Source organism: Schistocerca cancellata, chromosome 9, assembly GCF_023864275.1.
Source record: "Schistocerca cancellata isolate TAMUIC-IGC-003103 chromosome 9, iqSchCanc2.1, whole genome shotgun sequence".
Lineage (NCBI taxonomy): Eukaryota > Metazoa > Arthropoda > Insecta > Orthoptera > Acrididae > Schistocerca > Schistocerca cancellata.
Genome location: NC_064634.1, coordinates 16,176,852 through 16,200,404, shown reverse-complemented (window position 1 = coordinate 16,200,404; position 23,553 = coordinate 16,176,852). Strand labels below are relative to the sequence as shown.

The 23,553-nt window shown below is 45.5% G+C and overlaps 1 protein-coding gene across 1 annotated transcript in view; it reads left to right on the top strand.

Moving 5' to 3' along the window:
• Positions 1-8,859: 8,859 nt before the first annotated feature.
• Positions 8,860-23,553, top strand: part of LOC126100709 (glucose dehydrogenase [FAD, quinone]-like) — a 72,381-nt gene continuing 57,687 nt past the window's right edge. The window contains exons 1-2 of the mRNA XM_049911329.1: positions 8,860-9,039; positions 21,863-22,221. Of these exons, the coding sequence (XP_049767286.1) occupies positions 8,860-9,039; positions 21,863-22,221 (539 nt within the window). The remainder of the gene's footprint in view (positions 9,040-21,862; positions 22,222-23,553) is intronic.

Sequence of the window (23,553 nt, the reverse complement as noted above, 5' to 3'; positions counted from 1 at the left end):
GCCAGGTGGAAATGGCATGGCAAGCCGTTCCACAGGACTACATCCAGCATCTCTACGATCGTCTCCATGGGAGAATAGCAGCCTGCATTGCTGCGAAAGGTGGATATACACTGTACTAGTGCCGACATTGTGCATGCTCTGTTGCCTGTGTCTATGTGCCTGTGGTTCTGTCAGTGTGATCATGTGATGTATCTGACCCCAGGAATGTGTCAATAAAGTTTCACCTTCCTGGGACAATGAATTCACGGTGTTCTTATTTCAATTTCCAGGAGTGTATTTAAACGAAGTGACGGTATCGAGCACGAACTAGCAATGCTGTATCCAAACATCACGGCGGTCGCCGGTTCGAATCCTGCCTCGGGCATCGATGTGTGTGATGTCCTTAGGTTAGTTAGGTTTAAGTAGTTCTAAGTTATAGGCGACTGATGACCTCAGAAGTTAAGTCGCATAGTGCTCAGAGCCATTTGAACCAAACATCACGGGTTTGCTTTTCCTACTCATCCGCATTACTTATATTTTTCTACATTTAGAGCTAAATGCTATTCAGAACACCGACCAGAAATTTCCTCTAGACCTCTCTCGTAACGTTGTACCCTCTTTCCAGCAACCTAGATATAGAAGGCACCCTCCTGTGCTTCAAAAAAATTTTCTACATTGGACTGCAGCTCATTCTCTGTGCGGAAATGTTGTCCCCACAGCCAGCGAACTATTTGAGCGGAAGTGAAAAATCAGAGAAATCACGTTCGCATTGTATGGTGCGTGGTCAAACGCTGCGGGAGGCCCCTCATTTCCCGTGCAGTGTGGGGCCGAGAATCGTGGCTGTTAAGTTATGTGAGACTGCATGAAGTCAGGCGAAATCTCGCGGCCGGCTGGCAGGCAGGCAGGCATCCACACTTGGTGGGAGGCCTCTGTACGCGCTCCCTGTGCGCTCGCAACTGGGAAGAGCGGCGTGACGCTGTCTGCGGGCAGAGTAGAGACACTGCGCAACACGTCTGCAGTTTCCATCTCGCGACCGATCGTTTCTTACTTCCCGACAAGCCCTCCTATAACACGTATGAGGTAATAGAGTGACAGTACGCAAAATAGACGTGCGTTTGTGTTCCGCTGTCAGAGACAGTGGAGGTAATTCTTGTAGCGAAGTTAGCAGCACTGAGTTTCTGAGCAATATCCTGAACGTGACACTCCCAAGAAAGCCTTCGTCAGCCCTCAATTGTAAGAGTTTTAATTGTTCGACTTCACCGACTGTGTGATCACCTCGGGACAGTACGATTCCACATTTACTATAGTTCCCTTTTGTTGCAATTAGACACTAATCCGTGCTCTAAAAGCCATCTCCTGATCTTACTACCTATCCTATTAGCTACATTATTTATACAACGTTCCTTTTTTTTTTCAAAACAGTACTTGTGTCATACGCAAACAGAGGAATTTGTGAATCATCTGCCATGTTGAGAGACAGGTCATATCCAGAAACCCAACGGATCCGGAACACAATCCCGTGACAATCTAGAGTCAACATGGCCGCCGTTGTCTGACACTGCGATTCCATGGTCTCTCAACTCTGGTTATCAGATAATAGAACAGATTTTATCTCTTTTACCTCCACTGCTCCTTCTGCTTAAGTGGGATGTTGTGTCATATTTGGGAGGTGTCCATTCTCAATAACCGATATCAGTGTCCCTTGGACCTTTATTCTTTTAAGCTGAAGCTCCCAACTTCTGAATCCAGTTTCGCATTTCACTCATTCTATCCCGTAACCAGTTCGGTCACCTGATACGTACTACTACTTCCAGGATCATGTGAAGAGCATACTTCGACGCCGCCATGGAAACATCGCTAGGATTCTGATCCACTCTGAAGCTGTGCGCAAATCCACGAAGCCGGGCGTACGCGACTTCCGATGATGCCTTGGCACACAATCTGAAGGTACTAGTCGTGGCGAAACTGAAGTACTCTTACTGTAACAAAAGTACATCTGCTTACCCCGACGCTATTTCTACAAAACACTGAATTTTGTTCCTAATTTTTGCTTACCTACATCCTCTACACATTAAATTTCAACCGTCAGAATCTGGTGTGTAATCGAATATAATATTTTTAACTGCTATACGTGTGATACGAATAAAAAAATGGTTCAAATGGCTCTGAGCACTATGGGAATTAAAATGTCAGGTCATGAGTCCCCTAGAACTTAGAACTACTTACACCTAACTAACCTAAGGTCAACACACATATCCATGCCCGAGGCAGGATCCGAACCTGCGACCGTAGCAGTCGTGCGATTCCGGACTGAAGCGCCTAGAACCGCTCGGCCACCACGGCCGGCGTGATACGAATAAACAGCTCCAACTTTACGATATAACTGTTACGTAGCCCAAACATTCAATTACGTATTACTATATTACACCACACACAATACGTAATCCTCCATTCCGTTCGCTGTCCCCCCTCCCTCCGTAACTCACCATACTACACTATGTGATCAAAAGTATCCGGACACCTGGCTAAAAATGACTTACAAGTTCGTCGCGCCCACCATCGGTAATGCTGGAATTCAATATGGCGTTGCCCCACCCTGAGCTTTGATGACAGCTTCCACTGTCGCAGGCATACGTTCAACCAAGTGCTGGAGAGTATCTTGGGCAATGGCAGCCCATTGTTCACGGAGTGCTGGACTGAGGAGAGGTATCGATGTCGGTCGGTGAGGCCTGGCATATAGTCGGCGTTCCAAAACATCCCAAAGGTATTCTCTAGAATTTAGGTCAGGACTCTGTGCACGCCAGCCCATTACCGGGATGTTATCGGCATGTAACCACTCCACCACAGGCCGTACATTAAGAACAGGTGCTCGATCGTGTTGAAGGATGCAGTCGCCATCCCCGAATTGCTATTCAACAGTGGGAAGCAAGAAGGTGCTTAAAACATCAATGTAGGCCTGTGCTGTGATAGTGTCACGCAAAACAAGAAGGGGTGCAAGCCCCCTCCATGAAAAACACGACCACTCCATAACACCACCGCCTCAGAGTTTTACTGTTGGCCCTACACACGCTCGCAGATGACGTTCGTCGGTATTCGCCATACCCACACCCTGACATCGGATTGCCACATGGTGTACCGTGATTCGTCTCTCCACACAACGTTTTTCCACTGTTCAATCGTCCGATGTTTACGCCCCTTACACCAAGCGAGGCGTCGTTTGGCATTTACCGGCGTGATGTGTGGCTTATGAGCAGCCACTCGACCATGAAATCCAAGTTTTCTCACCTCTAGGCTATCTGTCATAGTAGTTGCAGTGGATCCTGATGCAGTTTGGAATTCCTGTGTGATGGTCTGGATAGATGTCTGCCTATTACACATTACGACCCTCTTCAACTGTCGGCGGTGTCTGTCAGTCAACAGACGAGGTCGGCCTTTACACTTTTGTGCTGTACGTGTCCCTTCACGTTTCCGCTTCACTATCGCATTCGAAACAGTGGACCTAGGGATGTTTAGGAGTGTGGGAATCTCACGTACAGACGTACGACACAAGAAACACCCAATCACCTGACGACGTTCGAAGTCGGTGAGTTCCGCGGAGCGCCCCATTCTGCTCACTCTCGATGTCTGATGACTACTGGGGTCGCTGATATGGAGTACCCGGCAGTAGGTGGCAGCACAGTGCACCTAGTATGAAAAAGGTATGTTCTGACGGTGTCCAGATACTTTTGATCAGATAGTGTATCTCTCTCTCTCTCTCTCTCTCTCTCTCTCTCTCTCTCTCTCTCTCTCTCTCTCTCGGAGGTTATTTGAAGAAATTTGAAGTTAATTAAAAAAAAGAGTTCGCTTGGCAAAATTTCCTACGTCACATTCTGAGATATCGATGCAGTCACTTTAACCGCGTGGGAATACAGGTCTTTCTTCAAAAGTGGCCAAAAATCGTGGAAATGGACGGACATGTAAAATTAAATTAATAATTACTCATAAAAGTTGTTTTTGGACACCCTATAAATTTCACTTCAGTTTCGTGGGAACTTAGAGAAATAAATTGCCAGAAACTACTTTCCTACAGACCAAACACTGGGAGGAGGATGGAGCGGCCACGAACAAGATGATGGATCACCTTTAAATTGCTTGGTTCTGGAACATGCAGCAATGTCTAACCCGAAAATGTACATGATGATGATACTTTCCTATTAATCTTCTTACTTTCACAAGTTATGTGCTTATATTATCGAGCCACAGTTGGATATTGCTCACTTTCAGGCATTCTTTTTTCCGCACTAGGCCACTGCAATTTGTTTTGTCCTTTAAGAAAATACTTTGGACTGGGATATTGCAGTGCCGTCCTCTTAGATGCCTTTCCAGCCCCCCCCCCCCCCCCCCCCCCACGCCCCCCCCCCTCCCCCGGAAACACGTTTCCATAGATTCCTGTCGGCTCTTTCATCCAGAATACCCAGTAGACTATCACCACATTTCGTTGACCTTCTCTAGACTAAATGGAAACGTTGCGAAGTGGCCATCTTCGATTTATATCCATACCATTTGAAGGCCATTTCCCAGACATGAATGCCTTAAAGTAGTATGACGCAGTTCTCAAGGCAGTCGAAAAAATTGCCTTTGAAGAAGAAAAGCTTTGGGAACCTTATGAAGTACAAAATATTCCTATAAGATTGTCATGGACATCAATAGCTGAGTGTGTAGTATAAAAGTCTGGTAATTTTGCATCCGTTACTTTGAATTTCGCTAGTGGCAACGATTTTTACTTTTATTTAAACTTCATATTTATTGACAAATAAAAATGTTAAGTAAATATTTAGTAATAATATCTATTCTATTTGTAACTGTTGGCTGTATGAAAATAAATAAAAATTTTATGTAGCCATGCAGAATACCTCACTGTTAAAGAAAAACAAATATCGAGAATAATGTTCAGTCTATAGAAATAAAACGATTTTTTTCTGTTTGATGTTTTGCACTGTTGCCCAGATTTAAAATTTGTTGTGAATACTGGCATTTTCAGGCAATTAGTAGTCCTGTATACACACATTAAACTTGCTTGTTGCAATTCTATCTGTAAGTTCGGGTTAATCTCAGGAACTAGTGTACAGATTTTGATGTGGCTTTCACTAATTGATAGACTGATCTGCGAGGAAGTTTTGCACACATTTTTTATAAATATTTCATAGAAATTCGCTGAACGACGATGAATTAAATTTTCCCACCACTCTGAAAATGGTGCCACTGCCACCTAGTGGGCAACTCCTCAGAATGGAATCAGGCCGTGCCAGCACGAGCTACTGCCAACTTCCCGAATGGTCTGCGGTCCAGGACGTATCTGATATTGAGGTACAGAGTTAACGTTCATGGGTGTGAAGGGAGATGCGGGAAAAGGTTACAGTGGAACTGTAGCTCGCTGCACTTTGGCGCCTGTCACTGCCACGAGATGTCACTTCACTTCAGGCTTCAGTTGCACGCCGGAGCAGACCACACTCGTGCATCCTGAGAACCTTCCTGACACGGCGCTGTTTAAATCGTGTCAGCTATTTGAATGAGAAGACATTCAACTACCCAAAATTGTTCACCCAATTTTAATCATAACTCGAAACAGTAGCCCGTAAACTGTGCCAATCCAGGGCGGGTCGCTAGTTATTACACGAACAGATGGTATTTTTATTGTAAATTTTGATTCACCATTCGTTAATTAATATGATATTTAAATAAAACTAAGGAAATGTTTCTACTTGCGAGATTTGTACCGGTGACCGTTACAAGACTCAACAATACACACGCAGATACCGGCAACATTGTTAAAAAGTTACAAACGTATATACTTCAAAGAGCTTAGAAATCGGTTCGTGCACGACAGTACGCGGTACCAATATGTTCCAAAAAGACACGTGTTAAAATGAGATATTTCAGGGGGTCATCTCTCGGGTCCTATGAATCATAAACACGAGGGTTTCGGCAGCCCTTGGCGCAGCGGCCTTTTGTATGCCTATCGAAAGAACGGGTTACTGTATTATCCTACACTACAGTATCAAGATTTGAACATTACACACTTCCTCCAGCCCACGCAAATTCGGAAAATCGATTGATTCCTTTGCATTAGGTGTGATCTAGGATGGACCTCGGTCGGCATTTGTTCATGGGCTGTTCCTGAGAAAACCCCGTAAACCATGATCTTGGCGTACGAAAAGTACGAATTATGGGGATGGCCACCTCTATAATTTCATTTCACGGCAAACTGTCGAAATTTTTACCATATGTTCTTAAGCTGATGCTATTCGGCAACCTTGAAACTTTTTTCGCTATCAGTAGCCATTAGTGAGAGCACGAAGTTCAAAGTTACCGTACTTATACGCTTAAAACATGCACTTAATATCAGTTCTGAGGCGTAAATGTAGTTTTATCTAACGTAGTCAACAGATGGCAATGGTTCTCGAATCATCGAAAGGGTTCTGAGGTTCCCAAACTATGTTTTAGTCATCATTTTTGCGCCAATACTCTGTGACGCGCCGTCTCTGTTAAGGGGCACTTCACACCTATACAAATATGCTCAAAGTGATAACTGCAGTGGCAAACAGTGGGCTAAAAAAGGGTCTCAACATGTCTGAAAATAACTTAAAATAGTGGGCTAAAATTATATAAAAATGCGGTGACTGCAAATTCAGTAAAATATTTACAACAACGTTTTTACTCTTTTAAGATACGAATCATGAATTTCGATCGATGACCAAAGTATCCAAAAAATGTACAGCAAACGATTTTGTGTTAACTTTGTATTATGCGTATTCATTCGTTGTTTATATGTGTCAAAATAAATAAAGGTGCGCAAATATATAAAAAAACTGCCCAAACTTTACGGGCGTATGTAATTCGTTTTAGATAAGCAGCACACCGCGCTGTAGAAAAGAGGGGAATCAGCGCAAAAAATCTATTAGAGCACATAAAAGGCAAATATGCTTCTCTTTAAACGATTCTGACGGAAAAGTGGAGAACTAGCTGCCTCAGCCCTCATCCGCCTTCCTCACGAAAGGTTTTTTTTATGCGAATATATTCGCGCTTTTTTGCCGAAGCGTACCAGAGAGACACTGACGGTGGAACAGAAAGGAGACAGTGATGGTGGGAGAGAGAAAGTGGCAGCGAAAGAGAAAGAGAAGTAGGTGAACACAGTAGCCGTGGGAGGAGATATTTATGGTGAGTAAGAGACAGTGGCAGTAAAAAAGAAAGAGAGGTGGAAGGAGACAGAAGCAATGGGAGGAAAACAGGGAGAAGACAATGGAATTTAAGAACACAGATGAGTGGAGACCAAGACCTGGGTAGGTGGGGGGGCGGGACTGGACCTGTCCAGACCAGCGAATTTTGAGGCGTAAGTATGGGGAGTGCGCGTTATGGACAGAAATTTTAAGTACGTGCGTACATTTTTGACCTGCGGAGATATAGTGGACACTGTTCCCGTGGAAAGAAAGAGAGAAGGAGGCAGTGTGACGGAATAGACAGTGGCAATGTGATCTACTGTAAAGAAGTGGGAAAAAAGGAGACAGTGGGAGAGAGACACACACACACTGAAGAGCCAAAGAAACTGGTACACCTGCCTAATATCGAGTAGGGCCCCCGTGAGTATGCAGAAGTGCCACAACGTGACGTGGCACGGGCTCGACTAATGTCTCAAGTAGTGCTGGAGAGAATTTTTGTTGAGCAAGGCGTTATTTAAAGGGGAACATATTGGCTTTGTCTGCGCTCCGACAGGAACCATTTCTCCGCTGTTCGCCTACTGTTGCATGTAATGATCGAAAGCCAGGTTCTTTACGTTACATTTACGAGTTACGTCGCATTGCTTTGGAAGCTCATATGTCGGTACCAAGCTCCCAATCTTGTAAGCAGGAAGAAAATCACTTATCATCATTCCACAACCGCAATACCAGATCGGATACGTCTAGCATCTTGGCTGTACCTTTACATAACACAAAATCTTTCTCTGTGTCATTCTCCATCTCAGCCATACGACTATGGAACGCGCTCCCCTGTGATCTGCGTCTTATCGAGAACCACTTAACATTCAAGAGGGAACTCAAGACTTACATATTAGGGACGGTATAGCCACCATTGTCGTGCCCCTCTCATCTTTTTCTTTCTCCTCTCCATCATAGCTTCGAATTTTACCATTCTATTTCTCTTCCTCTAACCTATCTACCTCTTCTATATCTCTTTCACCCCATTCTATCGTCTTATGTCTCTGCTTGGTGAGAATAACTCACACGCTGCAAGAATATAACGAGAAAATTCCCAACTAGCAATAGGACTGACATTCATAAAAGAAAAAATATGTTTACTTTCCTATACATAGTCATTACTATTATTATTATTATTCTTGATTATTATAATTATTTTTTGATTGTTATAATTGTCATTGTACTACCTTTATAATCTCTAATTTTTTTCTGTAACATTAATACTGTATAACATGTTATATGTCCTTAATGTTCTGTAAAAACTGAAATTTGTTGAATCTGAGTATGCCTGGTTAGGTGTAAGAGAGGGTCTGAAGGCCCTAATCTTGCCAGGTAAAATAAATGCATAAATAAATAAATAAATAAATAAAATGGAAGACGGCCAACTCCGCATGGCCCGATTGTAAGTAACCTGGATACACAACACGAAACGTGGTCTTATTATTGTGAGAGCCCGGTGTACGAAATGACGACAGGCCTGTGGCTCGACTCTTCGCAGGCCATGGAGACGGGGAGCGGAGGCGGAGGCGGAGGCGGGTCGTCGGTGGTGGTGCCGGCGCCGCTGCGCGCCACGGTGTCGGCGCTGGAGCGCGAGGTGCAGAACGCGACGGGCTGCCCGGCGGCCGTGCTGGGGCTGGCCGCCGTCTTCATGGCGCTGGTGGACGCCGCCGTCGCCAGGAACGTGACGGGCAGCGAGCGCGCCGCGCGACGCCGGCCCCCGGCCGCGCCCGCGCCGCCCCCGGACGCCCCCTACGACTTCATCATCGTGGGCGGCGGCACCGCCGGCTGCGTGCTCGCCAACCGCCTCTCCGAGGTGCCTGACTGGAAGGTGAGTCGCGGCCGCCACCGACGTGCCGTGCTGCTCTCCGACACTCACTTAACCCTCGACTCTCTGAAGAGTCCAGCTCCCGTGTACCGGGTTTTTGTAATTAAACTGTGTTCCGAGTGCTGCAATGCACGTTGTACACTACTGGCCATTACAATTGCTACACCAAGAAGAAATACAGATGATAAACGGGTATTCATTGGACAAATATATTATACTAGAACTGACATGTGATTACATTTTCACGAAATGTTGATGCATAGATCCTGAGAAATCAGTACCCAGAACAACCATCTCTGGCTGTAATAACGGCCTTCATACGCCTGGGCATTGAGTCAAACAGAGCTTGGGTGGCGTGTACAGGTACAGCTGCCCATGCAGCTTCAACACGATACCACAGTTCATCCAGAGTAGTGACTGGCGTATTGTGACGAGCCAGTTGCTCGGCCACCATTGACCAGACGTTGTCAATTGGTGAGAGATCTGGAGAATGTGCTGGCCAGGGCAGCAGTCGAACATTTTCTGTATCCAGAAAGGCCCATACAGGACCTGCAACATGCGGTCGTGCATTATCCTGCTGAAATGTAGGGTTTCGCAGGGATCGAATGAAAGGTAGAGCCACGGGTCATAACACATTTGAAATGTAACGTCCACTGTTGAAAGTGCCGTCAATGCGAACAAGAGGTGACCGAGACGTGTAACCAATGGCACCCCATACCATCACGCCGGGTGATACGCCAGTATGGCAATGACGAATACACGCTTCCAATGCGCATTCACCACGATGTCGACAAACACGTATGCGACCATCATGATGCTGTAAACAGAACCTGGATTCATCCGAAAAAGTGAAGTTTTGCCATTCGTACACCCAGGTTCGTCGTTGAGTACACCATCGCAGGCGCTCCGGTCTGTGATGCAGCGTCAAGGGTAACCGCAGCCATGGTCTCCGAGCTGATAGTCCATGCTGCTGCAAACGTCGTCGAACTGTTAGTGCAGATGGTTCTTGTCTTGCAAACGTCCCCATCTGTTGACTCAGGGATCGAGACGTGGCTGCACGATCCGTTACAGCCATGTGGATAAGATGCCTGTCATCTCGACTGATAGTGATACGAGGACGTTGGGATCCAGCACGGCGTCCCGTATTACCCTCCTGAACCCACCGATTCCATATTCTGCTAACAGTCATTGGATCTCGACCTACGCAAGCAGCAATGTCGCGATACGATAAACCGCAATCGCGATAGGCTACAATCCGACCTTTATCAAAGTCGGAAACGTGATGGTACGCATTTCTCCTCCTTACACGAGGCATCACAACAACGTTTCACCAGGCAACGCCGGTCAACTGCTGATTGTGTATGAGAAATCGGTTGGAAACTTTCCTCATGTCAGCACGTTGTAGGTGTCGCCACCGGCGCCAACCTTGTGTGAATGCTCTGAAAAGCTAATCGTTTGCATATCACAGCATATTTTTCCTGTCGGTTATATTTCGCGTCTGTAGCACGTCATCTTCGTGGTGTACCAATTTTAATGGCCAGTAGTGTATACATCGAAGTACGCTGCAATATCGTAGGAATGTCCATTAATCTGTGCGCTAGCGGAGTATGCTGGGAAAATAATAGTTCCAATTTCTGCCAACAAGTGAAAATCTGGCGCTGGAAGCACTCACAGCATGGCGGAGGAATGATCAAACACCTGTTAAAAGTTATTCTGGCGTGTTTATTGGGATATTTTCACATGTTGCATGCGCTCAGTACGATCTTCCGAATGAGGAACAGGCTGCATCTGTAACACGGAATTTCCAGTGGAAAAAAACAGAGCAATATGTCATGTCGTCCTGCGATCTCCTTTAGATCAGGAAGAGGCAGGATACATGCCTGATAGACACGACCTGTCACATGTCCCTACAACAGGAAGTCACATGGGTTAGGGTCGGGGGATGAAGAAGACCACACATTTTGAAATTGGCTAGAAATGATGCAGTCGTTGCGAAACATTGGTCGAAGCACGAATTTCACCTGGCAACCGACATGTGGTGTTGCCCTATCTTGCACGAAAATAGTGGTGTGGAACAGTGGCATTCTTGCAAGGCTGGAATCAACGTGTTGCAAAAGGCGGTCCTCGCAATGTGCCTATGTCACTGTACAGCTAGCTGGCCCGCGAGGTGTCGCTTCCTCGAAGAGAAACGGACCGAGAATGAAGGAGCTTGTGAAACACCACCACACGGTCACAACGTAAGTCGGTTGCAGCGGATATTCCTGCACACAATGTTGCGGAATAGAACCCCATATGCGACAGTTCAGAGCATTCACAGCAACATGCACAGTAAAATGTACCTTGTCCATGCGAAGATTCCACGCATGCATATTCTTAATCTTCTTGGAATACCAGTGTAAAATGCGCCGCAATATCTTTTGAACTGTTGGCCAGGGGAGAGACACTCCTGTGACACATCTCGAGTAGTGATGGGTGCAGAATTGGGGCCATGTGCTGCACGGTCGGCTACAGCTAGAGAAACTTCATCAACAGTGCCATGGGACCGGGCCGCCGCCTCCCCCTCCCTGCTGCACCACCCCATTCACCTGTCCCTTCTAATTTCGTCATAATATTGTTTAGCCCATTGGCTGGCGTGGGACCTCTTCGCAGCTGTTTCGATCGGCGATACTCCCACCATGCTGCGACGCTACTGCTGCTGTTCTGATCAAACTACTTTGCCAGGAGTACACAGTCTTTCTTCTAAACAGCCACTGCGTATGATACGCACAACTTCAACTTCCTCAATCGTTTACACCAACAGTCACTTCACTAAAGAAATCAACATCCGTCACCGAGAGACAACCAGCATATTCACGTCAAAACAGAAGCATTTCACGTTATGTCTGCTTACAGCGCCGTATTTCGACGTGGTAGCATTAAGCAAACTTTTTTTTTCCAGTATACCTGCGATCGCCCCGGCTAATAAGCACACCTGCGATGCGTCGGCTTCCTACAACGTATACAGCCCGCACTGCCGCACTCTCAGCGTCGTCGGTTTAATTGCAACCACTCGGTATCAAATGGGTACAAACTTTTGACTACTTCACACATCTGTTAATATGTTAATATTTGATGTCAATCACGTAAACGACAAATAGTTTAGAAAAGGTGTGAAATTACGTCCAAAGTCTGATGGAACAGTGGATGAGTATAATCCGTTTAGTTTGCGCTCTTCTTTTTCGCGTATCTCATTGTTTATGGCGTCATGTCTCCTGGACCGTGGGTCGTACAACATAATGTTCCACGCACACTGAGTGATGTATGTGAATACTCTCTACAAACTGTGTTGCGAATAGGGTGGGCAGTAAAGAAATAATAAATTAAAACGCCATGTCTAATGCCGAAGTTTTACTGCATGAACAGCGAAATTGTGGTAATCAATAACCTTTTTTTTCCTTTCATCAGTTCGTGGAAGCTGTCGGCGAGAAAAAATTTCGTAGACGATAAAAATTGTGCGTACAGTCTGGGTCATTTGTGCGCTGTGGTTAGCCTCTTTCAAGATACATACAAAGTTCCTACCCGTAACAGTTGTTTATAATGTTAAACTTTCAACTTAATGATTAGATTATGACAGCAGTTTAAGTTTCTAAATTCGGTCGATAATTATTTGAAATATACAGAATCAAATTTTCATTGTCCCTGGAAGCCGTCACGACGCCCAGTCTGTAACAGCTATTGGCTGCCATGAAGCGGGTTAGACACAGGAAGCTCAGACGCTCCGTTAGCGTACCTCATCCCCCTCCTTTCTTAGGAAACAGTGCGTGCAAAATTGTTCTGCTGAAATGTGTTTAACGTAATTAAAACTTCAGATTTTCAAGTCGGAAGTTGGTACAAATTCAGTGTCAGAAAGAGTGCTGAAAACTGAAGATATAAGAATCAGTACGTTGCACTGATTTAATGACATTATCAAAAACAACTTTTCTTGCGCTGATGGCTGGAACAACTCTTGAGGGATTCAGTAATTTTATAAAACATGGACGAGCTTAAACATACATTTTTAATATAAATAGAGAAAAACTACAGACAGACACTTTTTTAAAATAGATATGTACTTCATAAACCGGCTTTCGAACATTTTCAGGCCCATCGTCATATGGTGCACAAAAGGTCACATGACTATTTCAAAGCGTAATGCTGGGTGCTGGCTATGTGACAAGAAAATGGAACATGCTTTAACGTATCACCATGAAAATTGTTCACATGCCGATTGTATCCTAAAATGAATTCTGAACTTACTGCGAATAGTATGGGCGGCTTTGTTATTAATATCCATCTATTAGCTTCGATTGTCAAAGAAAGTTGGTTATACATCACTCACTTTTCACAGGATATGCACAACTCGTATATACCGTAGTCACGAAAGTTTGTCAGCATCCTGCATGTGCTATACAACTGTTGCTTATCACAAATTTCTTCATACGAAGATACGGCACACTTTGCTCATAGACGTTACTTGTTTTTGTCTGCGCGTAATATAGTCGATGTATGGACAAATACCTGAACAAAGCCATCACTGGGGTACATCTTGCCCATCACAATCTTTCTGCAAACAGCACAGAACAGAAATTCCAAATACTTCACTTTGCCAACAAAGGCACGATGATTGATTGACCTTCTTGAAGAAACTGAAATCCTTATCAGCAGAAATACACCATATGATTGCCTACTCGACGATCAGACTCAACTGCACGCATGTTCGAAGAAACATTAACAACGCACAATATCGTACATACCCGCGATACAGGCAGCGAGTTTCAATTAAAGTGTCCTCCCTTGTACAGGAATTACATACTGTGCGTATGAGTACAGGTTGTGACGCAGGAACGACGACGTACGGAAGTCTCGATCTGGCAGTGAATCGTGCACGGGTAGCCAAAACGGGCAAGGAGACGGCTCGCGTAAAGAAGAAAATCCGGGTTCGAGTCCTGGCGCGGCACACAGTTTCACAGACGTCATTTCTTCATACAGCTGACGGTTGTTCGTACTCGCAACTGCGAATGCATTTCACGTACTTCATAGCAGCTGTAGTCGCCGCAGTGCCTGTTGCTTCGCATATGCAAGCTTGTCCGAAGGAAGGCTGCATCGTTCTTTTTAACAACACAGGCCATGCAATATCGTACTTTCGATCTTGTTGCACGCAAGTTCGTCACATGTCTCTGAGCGCTTTAATTTCCCAGAACAGGAGCCAATCTTTTTCAGAATTCGGGCTTTTTTCATCTGTTGCATTGTTTCTTTAACTTCTTAAAGACAAGGAGTTAACATTTGCCCTTTTCTCCCAATTAACCGATCAGGAAAAATTTCAGTGAAGTACATCTGGTGACCAAGGAACAATAACTCGGTCATAACATGACGAAAGGAAACAAAGCAGTTTATTTGAAAACAATACAACATATCCAGTTTTGTAACTTAAACAGTTAAATGAGAAAATACTCTTACTACTTTAAGTAAACGGCAAGAAAAATTTTCTCAACACAATGTAAGACGCACTTTTTCATTTGACAAAATTTGTTTCATTTGCTTAAATGATAAAATGATCAGTGCCAGAAACGGTGTTACGATGATATCAAAGAATCAGTGTATCACATCGAAATATTTTTACGACATTCTGAAACTGACCAAGGATTCTAGAAGATTGTGGGCAACGGAAGGTTAGCAATTTACTTTGACCCTGTTTACAACGTTTTAAAAAAAAGGGACGAGGTAGGCGTGCCTAGGAGAGTCGGCACAGTCTCGTCAGTAACAACATTACGAGCAGTCAACGAATAGAATCGTGATCCATCTATGACACGCTAAAAATTCTTCATTACTTGCAGATTGTTTTCTGAAAATTCAAGGTACAACGTCACTTATCCATAGATCCCGTAAATTATACAAATCTAATACTAAGAAGTCAAAACTGTTGGCTGCTCAAGGATTCGAAAACGGTATCCCTGTTTTCCCCGCGCAGTGCGCTACCAGTTCTGGCACCCAATCGCGCGTCATCAACCACTCATTCAGAGCTTGATCTTGTCGCTGGTATGACTGGTAGAGAAAGGTAGCGATCTGGCTTTTAACCTCATCGGGTTCCCAGTTTAGTCTCTCTCTGTACATTCTGTACCGTAACGATGTTGTACTGCTTGACAAAGAAACACGACTGCTATAGACTGTACACATTTTTTCCCACAACACATAGGAAGACTTCAATATATCTATTGTGGTAGGGAAGTGCAGAAACTTTAAAGTGAAAATAATTGAAAAAACTCTATGTTGAAAATGGAGAATGTGAACTGTCTTGGAACATCCTAGCAAGTTGTAACTGTATATCCCATCGGGGTTCGAACCAAGAATTCTGCCTTTCGCGGGATATGCTCTTACCGACTAAGGTATCCAGAACATTCATTGCGCACAGAAGAATAGGTTCCATGTCAGAGTCCTTTTCAGGAACTCAGTTTTAATCTGCCAGGTAATGTAACAATATTGTACACTCTTCTGCAAAGCAAAAGTTTCATTTTATAATAAAGGTTTTCATTCACTGCTTCTCGTAGTACCTCAAAAATTAATGAGAATGCCGTCATTGGAGCCAGTTTCACAAATAACCGCTGACACTGAATATAACACTATCAATTTTTATTCTAACCGATAAAAAGATAATTTAGCCTGGCCCGTTAGAAATCTTGTACAGTTGTGGTATGCTCAAAAAGGTGCCGAACGTTTGAATCACCGCGTCAGCATATCAAAGCGCGGCACTCCGGTCGGTGGCGCCGCGTAGTGGCATCCGTGAGAAGCTGGTTGCCTCGCCCGCTGCCAGCGCAGTGGCGGAGGAGCGAAGTTGTCTTCCCGAACTGCAGCGATTATTGAGAAATGAAGACTTGAAGGGGAATGCACCGATGCGAAGTTCCGTGTCTAAGAGGAAGAGAGAAACGCAGAAACTTCGAAGCATCAGTGAAATGGCTGATGTTCCGGTTTCAGACCTGCGTAAAATTTGTTATCATAGCTGCTGATAAGCCAGCAGGGGAAGAGTGTGGTGACACCAGTCAACGTATTTTGGACAAATAAGCGCGAAAGCATGCTCAAAGCATAATAAGAAGAAATAAAATTATGGTATACAACGTAGAAGGAAGAGCACAGGAGTCACAGTGAGTGGCAAAAGCGTCCGAAAAATAAAAAATCCTTCTAAATTCCTCCAAATGTGGTATCTCTATTTACGGACAGAAACATTGTTTTCAAAGAGAGCCGCATCCCAAAAAAAAACATGAATAATACTTCAGAAACAATTCGTTGTCCCAGGTCCCCGTCTCACACGATTTACCACCGGTAGAAGCAAGTGTGGCCACTATAAAAGTGCAGTGTGGTCAGACCGATGAACAGACAACACAAGGGAGACAGAAAAGGGATCCTCATTCCGCCAACGAATATGTCATTAGCCCATGCTCGGGTTGTGAAGGAAATCGAACACGTCTTTACAGATGAACCATCCCAGCATTTGCCTTACGCCATTTAGGGAAGAAAATGTAAATCTAAATTTGGATGGCAGGAGGGGGATTTCAACCGCCGTATACCTAAACGCTGGAAAGGATCATCGCCAATGCAACACATTCTCACAGGCTGCGTTTTGTAAGGCTTCGTATAAAGGTAAAATCGCCTTTAGGAAAGGAGGCTCAAATTATTTCCTAATAAATTTTGTTTCTCAAAGTGTTGCATCGCTCCTATTGCCGTATCGTAAATCAATAAACTAATGTAATCAAGTTTCTTTTTGCACAGACCTAGTAAGTATTCGTCAAAAGATTAATTACTCTAGTTTGTATAGAGCGGAAAATCGAATCAGAATGTTAACCTATAAATTTGTGTGTCGATGAAATTATTTGTGCACAAGAAATGGCACAACAAGATTGTGCCATAAAAGTTTATATTCGGGTAGGATTTTTTTTTAAATTCAGGATATGCTGCACATGAATCGAACGGATACATTAGTCTTGTGCAACGCATCTTCAGTACGGGCTGTGATTACAGTGATCAACAATAGGACTCATGCAATGATGTACGACCCACAGATGTTCCCTTAGGTTCAGGTCGGGATTCTGAGCAGGCCAGACCATTTCATTAATGTTATTGTCCACAAACCATTACTCAGAGATGCTGCTTTATGACAGGATGCTTTCTCATGCTGATACAACCAGTCGTTGTCTGCGACCTGTTTCTCTGCTGAACACAGTCCACAAATGTCCGCCTGCTTAGCTGGGTGGTAACGTGCTCGCCTTCCGTGCAAGCGGGCCCGGGTTCGATGCCCGACCGGGTTGGAGACTTTCTCCGCTCGTGGGCTGGGTGTTGTGTTGTCCTCATCATCATTTCATCCTCACCACTGGCGCGCAAGTCGCCCAGTCTGGCGCCGACTGAAATAAGACTTGCACTTGGCGGTCGAACCCTCCCGGATGGGGCCTCCAGGCCAATTCTGCAAAATATATTCACATCCTTCAACATCTTAAGAGCTGTAAAGGGATAACAGCATAACCACGAAAAACACCCCCGAATCGTAGCACCACCTCCCCTGTACTACACTGTTCGCACATATACAGGGTGGTCCATTGATAGCGTTCGGGCCAAATATCTCACGAAATAAGCATCAAACGAAAAAACTACAAAGAACGAAACTCGTCCAGCTTGAAGGGAAAAACCAGATGGCGCTATGGTTGGCCCGCTAGATGGCGCTGCCATAGGTCAAACGAATATCAACTGCGTTTTTTTAAAATAGGAACCCCATTTTTTATTACATATTCGTGTAGTACGTAAAGAAATATGAATGTTTTAGTTGGACCACTTGTTTCGGTGTGTGATAGGTGGCGCTGTAATAGTCACAAACGTGTAAGTACGTGGTATCACCTAACATTCCGCCAGTGCGGACGCTATTTGCTTCGAGATACATTACCCGTGTTATAATGGACCGTTTGATGTATGGCTATTGTGATCAAAAATGCCGAACTGGCGTGAGCTACGTATGCTGCTCGGTATCCTGGACGACATCATCCAAGTGTCCGGATCGTTCGCCGGATAGTTACGTTATTTAAGTAAACAGGAACTGTTCAGCCACATGTGAAACGTCAACCACGACCCACAAGAAATGATGATGCCCAAGTAGGTGTTTTAGCTGCTGTCGCGGCTAATCCGCATATCAGTAGCAGACAAATTGCGCAAAAATCAGAATCAAAAACGTCGGTGTTCAGAATGCTACATCAACATCGATTGCACCCGTACCATATTTCTATGCAACAGAAATTGCATGACGACGACTTTGAACGTCGTGTACAGTTCTGCCACTGAGCACAAGAGAAATTGGACAATGACAGATTTTTTTCACGCGTTCTATTTAGAGACGAAGCGTCATTCACCAACAGCGGTAACGGAAACCGGCATAATATGCACTACTCGCCAACAAAAAATCCACGATGGCTGCGACAAGTGGAATATCAGCGACCCTGGCGGGTTAATGTATGGTGCGGCATTATGGGAGGAAGGATAATTGGCCCCCATTTTATCGATGGCAATCTAAATGCTCCAATGTATGCTGATTTCCTACGTTTTGTTCTACCGATGTTACTACAAGATGTTTCACTGTATGACAGAATGCCGATGTACTTCCAACACGATGGATGTCCGGCACATAGCTCGCGTGCGGTTGAAGCGGTATTGAATAGCTTTCATGACAGGTGGATTGGCCGTCGAAGCAACATACCATGGCCCGCACGTTCACCGGATCTGGCGTCCCCGGATTTCTTTTTGTGGGGAAAGTTGAAGGATATTTTCTATCGTGATCCACCGACAACGCCTGACAACATGCGTCAGCGCATTGCAAATGTATGTGCGAACATTACGGAAGGCGAACTACTCGCTGTTGAGAGGAATGTCGTTACACGTATTGCCAAATGCATTGAGGTTGACGGACATCATTTTGAGCATTTATTGCATTAATGTGGTATTTACAGGTAATCACGCTGTAACAGCATGCGTTCTCAGAAATGGTAACAAAGATACATCTATCACATTGGAACAACCGAAATAAAATGTTCAAACGTATCTACGTTCTGTATTTTATTTTAAAAAACCTACCTATTACCAACTGTTCGTTTAAAATTGTGAGCCGTATGTTTGTGACTATTACAGCGCCATCTATCACAAAGCGGAAAAAGTGGTCCATTCATATTTCTTTACGCACTACACGAATATCTAATAAAAAATGGGGGTTCCTATTTAAAAAAAAACGCAGCTGATATTCGTTTGGCCTATGGTAGCGGCATCTAGCGGGCCAACCATAGCGCCATCTGGTTTCCCCCTTCAAGATAGACGAGTTTCGTTCTTTGTAGTTTTTTCGTTTGACGCTTATTTCGTGAGATATTTGGCCCTGTCACGATCAATGGACCACCCTGTATATAATGACAGGTATTGTTCTGCAGGCATTCGCCCAATCGAAATGCTTCCATGCGACAGGGTGCAGGTGATTCTTCAGTGCAGATCATTCGTTTGCAGTCATCCACTGTCCAGTGCGTTGCTCTTCGCACTACCTCAAGCGTTGCTTAGTGCTGACCGGGGAAATGCGTGGCTCATGAGGAGCTGCTAGAGCACTGCAGCCCACTGTTCAACTCCCTATGCACAGTCACTGTGCCGGCTCAACTGCTGGCTTCACTTCGCAACTCACGAGTGGATCCTTCCGCTGTCTTCGTGCGATTTTTTACAACCACTGACCGAAATGCTCGATCGTCCATGTCCGGCACTAATGTGATGACTGTCTGATTTTGGTTTAGCTCTGGTTGTTCCTTCGCGTTTCCACTTCAGAATCACGTCACCGTCAGGCTGAAATGCCCTCGGTGAATATTTTATTCAAGATGATGATGATGATGGTGATGATGTTGGTTTGTGGCCGCTCAACATCGTGGTGATCAGCGCCCGTACAAATTCACAATCTTCCCAGTGCCAATCTCGCCAATTCCCGAATGATGACGAGTTGATGAGGACAACACCCAGTCCCCGGGCGGAGAAAATCCCCGATCCGGCCGGTTTCAAATGGCTGTAAGCACTATGGGACTTAACATCTGAGGTCATCAGTCCCGTAGACTTAGAACTACTTAAACCTAACTAACCTAAGGACATCACACACATCCATGCCCGCAGCAGACGGTTCTGGACTGAAGCGCCTAGAACTCCTCAGCGATCCGGCCGGGGATCGAACCCGGGACCCTGTGACCCAGAGGCAGCAACGCTATATTTTATTCAAGTGACATCCAATGCCTGGACCACGTTCTAAATCACTGAGCCCTCCTGACCGAGCCATTCTCCTATTTCTGATTCTGCATTGACAACACAATACTCCACAGCTTATTTTATGCGGGCTGTTAGCAAGTAATTCATCTACTACTACATCTACATCCATACTCCGCAAGCCACCTGACGGTGTGTGGCGGAGGGTACCTTGAGTACCCTTATCGATTCTTCCTTCTATTCCAGTCTCGTGTTGTTCGTGGAAAGAAGGATTGTCGGTATGCCTCTGTGTGGGCTCTGATCTCTCTGATTTTATCCTCATGGTCTCTTCGCGAGATATACGTAGGACGGAGCAATATACTGTTTGACTCTTCGGTGAAGGTATGTTCTCGAAACCTTGACAAAAGCCCGTACCGAGCTACTGAGCGTCTCTCTTGTAGAGTCTTCCACTGGAGTTTATCTGTCATCTCCGTAACGCTTTCGCGATTACTAAATGATCCTGTAACGAAGCGCGCTGCTCTCCGTTGGATCTTCTCTATCTCTTCTATCAACCCTATCTGGTACGGATCCCACACTGCTCAGCAGTACTCAAGCAGTGGGCGAACAAGCGTACTGTAACCTACTTCCTTTCTTTTCGGATTGCATTTCCTTAGGATTCATCCAATGAATCTCAGTCTGCCATCTGCTTTACCGACGATCAACTTTATATGGTCATTCCATTTTAAATCACTCCTAATGCGTACTCCCAGATAATTTATGGAATTAACTGCTTCCAGTTGCTGACCTGCTATATTGTAGCTAAATGATAAGGATCTTTCTTTCTATGTATTCTCAGCACATTACACTTGCCTACATTGAGATTCAATTGCCATTCCCTGCACCATGCGTCAATTTGCTGTAGATCCTCCTGCATTTGAGTACAATTTGCGATTGTTACAACCTCTCGATATTCCACAGCATCATCCGCAAAAAGCCTCAGTGAACTTCCAATTTCATCCACCAGGTCATTTATGTATACTGTGAATAGCAACGGTCCTACGGCAATCCCCTGCGGCACACCTGAAAGCACTCTTACTTCGGAAGATTTCTCTGCACTGAGAATGACATGCTGCGTTCTGTTATCTAGGAACTCTTCAATTCAATCACACAATTGGTCTGATAGTCCATATGCTCTTACTTTGTTCACTAGACGACTGTGTAATTAATGCAACACTTTTTTTTCTGAAAGCAGGTTGGTTTTATTCAGGATTGCAATACACCATATCCTTCCCCAGTCTTTTGGTTGTAAAACCCTATTTTTCAACTTAGCCTCCACGCCACTTAACTAGGAGGTTCTGCGTGGTACCATTATACTGGTGTGTGTTACAACTACTGGACGAAAAATATAGCAACTTTCTATCGATTGCACTGGCTGTAGGCATATTTATGCCTTTGTCATAGTCCGCGGAAACCACTTGAGTCGATCACCACAACCGCCTGATGTCGAGCTGTAGGTTGTCCAGCGCCGCCGCTCCAGACGCTAGCGCGACTGACGCCGCCGTCGACGTGCTCTGCGCGGCAGGTGCTGGTGCTGGAGGCTGGAGGCGAGGAGCCGTACGAGGCGCTGGTGCCGCCGTTCGCGCCGCTGCTGGAGAACACGTCGGACTGGGGGCTGCGCAGCGCCGGGGGCGGCCGCGCGTGCGGCGGGGGCGGCTGCGCCTGGCCGCGGGGGCGCGGGCTCGGCGGCTCCAGCGTGCTGGGCGCCGGCATGTACGCGCGCGGCTTCCCGCAGGACTACGACCGCTGGGCCGAGCACGGCAACCCCGGCTGGGGCTTCGAGGACGCGCTCAAGTACTTCCTGCGCTCCGAGGACAACCTGGACGCCGACGTGGCCGCCGACGGCCGCCACCACGCCAGGGGCGGCCCGCTGCCCGTGCAGAGGTGCGTCTCAGGCCGCGCGCCCGCCAGCGAGTAGCTCCCGCACTTCTCTTCTGCGAGTCGCTCGGGCAAGCTAATGTCAGAAAGCTGCCACAAGTAGCCTATTTGCAGTGGTGTCGGGAGGTAGGCAACTGAAAGTTTACGGTGTCAAAACTGGAGCACCCACGAGTGTTGTTGCATTATAATTATTGAAGAAAAATTATGACTATAGAACAACGTTATGAAGAACAGAGACGTGTAGGTCAGGAAATGGATACAGAGGCGGCCGGGGTCGAATCCAGGACGTTATTCGATGGGGTGGAGACGGGGAGGGGGGGGGGGGACTGAGTTCGTAGAACATCTGTCTTACTCCACTGTGTCTCTACACTAAACAATGGTGTCTCCTCAATCTGTACTGCTATATAAATGCAAGTCGTTGTTAAACGCTGTTAACAAAAATCACTAAAAATATTTCACTGTTTACTTAATATGTCTATACGATATAATAATGGTTCGAACGGACACAGGCTTCATATACAGGGTGTTTCAAAAATGACCGGTATATTTGAAACGGCAATAAAAACTAAACGAGCAGCGATAGAAATACACCGTTTGTTGCAATATGCTTGGGACAACAGTACATTTTCAGGCGGACAAACTTTCGAAATTACAGTAGTTACAATTTTCAACAACAGATGGCGCTGCAAGTGATGTGAAAGATATAGAAGACAACGCAGTCTGTGGGTGCGCCATTCTGTACGTCGTCTTTCTGCTGTAAGCGTGTGCTGTTCACAACGCGCAAGTGTGCTGTGTACAACATGGTTTATTCCTTAGAATAGAGGATTTTTCTGGTGTTGGAATTCCACCGCCTAGAACACAGTGTTGTTGCAACAAGACGAAGTTTTCAACGGAGGTTTAATGTAACCAAAGGACCGAAAAGCGATACAATGAAGGATCTGTTTGAAAAATTTCAACGGACTGGGAACGTGACGGATGAACGTTCTGGAAAGATAGGGCGACCGCGTACGGCAACCACAGAGGGCAACGTGCAGCTAGTGCAGCAGGTGATCCGACAGCGGCCTCGGGTTTCCGTTCGCCGTGTTGCAGCTGCGGTCCAAATGACGCCAACGTCCACGTATCGTCTCGTGCGCCAGAGTTTACACCCCTATCCGTACAAAATTCAAACGCGGCAACCCCTCAGCGCCGCTACCATTGCTGCACGAGAGACATTCGCTAACGATATAGTGCACAGGATTGATGACGGCGATATGCGTGTGGGCAGCATTTGGTTTACTTACGAAGCTTATTTTTACCTGGACGGCTTCGTCAATAAACAGAACTGGCGCATATGGGGAA